This window comes from Penaeus japonicus, unplaced genomic scaffold, assembly GCF_977035675.1.
Source record: "Penaeus japonicus unplaced genomic scaffold, GWHDUDI00000001_assembly GWHDUDI00000002, whole genome shotgun sequence".
Lineage (NCBI taxonomy): Eukaryota > Metazoa > Arthropoda > Malacostraca > Decapoda > Penaeidae > Penaeus > Penaeus japonicus.
The window spans coordinates 45,181,284-45,184,276 of record NW_028234404.1 but is presented as its reverse complement, the minus strand read 5'-3'; the positions used below and the strand labels follow the sequence as shown (position 1 = coordinate 45,184,276).

Below are 2,993 nucleotides of genomic sequence, written 5' to 3'. Positions count from 1 at the left end.
ATCACGTCAACCAGCTCCAATGGGTTAAATAAAATCATTTTACATAATTTCTTAGACTCTGTTACTTTAGTTGTGTTTGATATCATAAAATGAGATATTACGTTAAAAAAATAATGTCATAGAAAACTACGTGATATTGACAACATCATTTTACTAAAAAAATAATGTCATAGAAAACTACGTGATATTGACAACATCATGGTAATTTCTAGTTCTTGATTCGTTGAATAAAAAGATCTGAGTTGAAAAACTATTGTAAAATAAAATGTGAGTGGCCAAGAAATAAAATAAAATAAAAAATTACTTATGCAATACTACTACTTATTTGTCAATTTTCCATGATATCACGTCAAATCACGTCATGAGGTACGTGTACATACTTATATGTACGTGTATGATATTCATATTGTTGTTCTTTTGTTTTGGTAAAAAAATAATAATAATAAGTAAAACATAATTTTTTATATTGCTTCCACTTTCCATTGGTATTTTCACATAGAAGTGAAGAATATAAGCAAAGTTCAATAAAATAAAACAAGGACGGCGTTACTGTTTTTCAACTAAAATAACTCCTTTGAACATGGCAATATTTTTACGAGCCTATACATTATAGACGCATTCATGAAAACCATAAGAATAGGGTGGGTGAAGAACGCTCTGAGAGGTTCAGCGAGAAAACACCCTGGCACGAAGCATCGCACACTTGTTATCTTCCCTGTGTAGCATAGTAATGCCCAAAACAGGTGATACATCACAGCCATGAGATTCTCAATGTTAAATATTGTGAGCAATTATATCACATTCATATCATACCTGTTAAATATCTTCTATGTTATTAATTTTCAGAGAAAATGCTCCAACTAAATCCTATCATAAAGTTTCTTCATATCAACTATATGCACTGTTTGTGTTGTACTCTCAAGCTGTGTGAAAGTAGATATATAAATCAACCATTCTATCTATTAATTATATGCACTATTTCCTTTTGGTTGGCAACTTAACTTTAAAATTTCCCTGGAATACTTCACGCACTCCCTAGCTACTGCTGTAAATATTATTACCATAATCCTATAGTTGGTCTGTATACTTTAAAGCAATAATCTGTAAATCATAGGCAATTCGTTGGTATCATTATTAAAAGTACACTTTTTCTCCCCGAAATTTGTACAAAATCTTAAAATTGAACCTCCAACGACCTGCATTTCCCCTGCATGTTACGTCCACCACATGTATTTCAAATAAACAATCAAAATACAGTACAGAACGAGCAGGTCGGACTGTAAATAGGAAACTATACAAAATAATGTCAAAACAAAGGAAAAAAATAATAAACAACCTGGTAATCCTTGACGACCTCGCTCAGACATGGGTACCGCTCGCTGATCCACTTATAAAACTTGGGCACACCCATTTTGACACTCTTCTCGGTCTCCTGGGTGATTAAAAGTCGTTCTAGAGGTTATAGCTAGCTTCCTCCCTTACTGATGACCCACGAACCAAGCGAGATTTACTCTCTTTCAACACCTATTATCAAAAGTTGTGCAATGTTTTGGTTCCTTTTCTCAGCTGAGTGCGAACTGGTGCGAAGGTTCTCTTTGACATTTCGGAATCATCATTAACTATTATTAATGCCTATGTGGTTTCTAATTCACTCATAATTCACATCTCATTATTTTACCCGCATAATTGATTAAGGTCACAATTTTAAACTTATGCATGAATTTTGGCTACGTAATATTTGGTTTTATAGATGCTTCCACACTGGCAGCAAGTAGGCTCACTCGGGAACTAGGCCGGTTGGGTTTCCCCACTAAATAGACTTTATTATGAATAAACTAGGAATTTTACTTCTTAAATTCTGAAGAAGTAAGAGCTTAGTAAACGCCTGAGCCGATATATTCTGGCGAAAATTAATTGTTAACCAGTTCTGCGTTGACTCTCTTGAGGCCGCGCGAGCTCGCTGACAGAAAATAATTACGTAAGAACATAATTAGGATTATTAACAACGATCAAGAAGATAGTATCAATTTAATCCTGTTCTCATTATTCATATCGCCAATGCCAACATGACAATTAACTACATCATTGTATAGATATTCATGAAAAATGGTTTTATTATTACAATAGGAACAATAATTATATAATGTTAATGATATAGTTGTAATGATAAGAAGGAGAAGAACATTAATTACGATGATAACAAGAGTAATGATGAAAATGATAATGACGATGATAATAACAAAAACAATAGTATAATAACAATGATAACGATGATGATAATGATGATGGTGATGATTATAATAAAGATAAAGATAATGATGATACTAATAATAACAGTAATGAAAATGATAATTATAATGACAAAATAATAATATTTATAATTATTAATGCGATAATAATAACCATAACGATAAAAGCTATTACAATAACAATGATAATGAAAATGGTGATAGATAATAGTTGCAATAATGATTATTATCATTATTATCATTATCATCATTATTGTCAGTAGGTTCACCATCGTCGTCATTGTCATTATTACCATTATCATTGTTATTATGCTAATAGTGATGTTCATAAAACTAATGATAGCAATAATAGTAGTGATAATAATGATAGTAATAATAATTGTGATAACAATAAAGATAACACCAATAATGCTGATAATATTAATAAAATTGATAATAATAATGATAATCAGCCGATATTTCGCGGATGTCTCCGCCAGCGCTGACACGGCGGCAGCGTTAACGTAATTATAAGCAACCTAGACACTAACAAAACCCTTGCACTCTAGACGCAAACACGGCAGTCACGTTACAGGCATAGACAATAGCTTGACACGTAGTTATTGGGGAAAGACGACATTTTTTGCTAAATGTATGTATAATCCTTATTACTTCAATGACATTATGTAAGAGATATATTAATCCTTGTAGATTTAAGGATTACCAAGTAGAAAATCCAGACAAAGTGGCCCGATGACTCATCTT

General features: G+C 32.0%; 1 protein-coding gene across 1 annotated transcript in view; it reads right to left on the bottom strand.

The window, feature by feature from the left end:
- Positions 1-1,572, bottom strand: part of pcm (5'-3' exoribonuclease pacman) — a 24,541-nt gene extending 22,969 nt beyond the window's left edge. Inside the window, exon 1 of the mRNA XM_086545639.1 lies at positions 1,337-1,572. Coding sequence (XP_086401765.1) covers positions 1,337-1,411 — 75 coding nt within the window. The 5' untranslated portion in view covers positions 1,412-1,572. The remainder of the gene's footprint in view (positions 1-1,336) is intronic.
- Between the last annotated feature and the right edge of the window lie 1,421 nt (positions 1,573-2,993).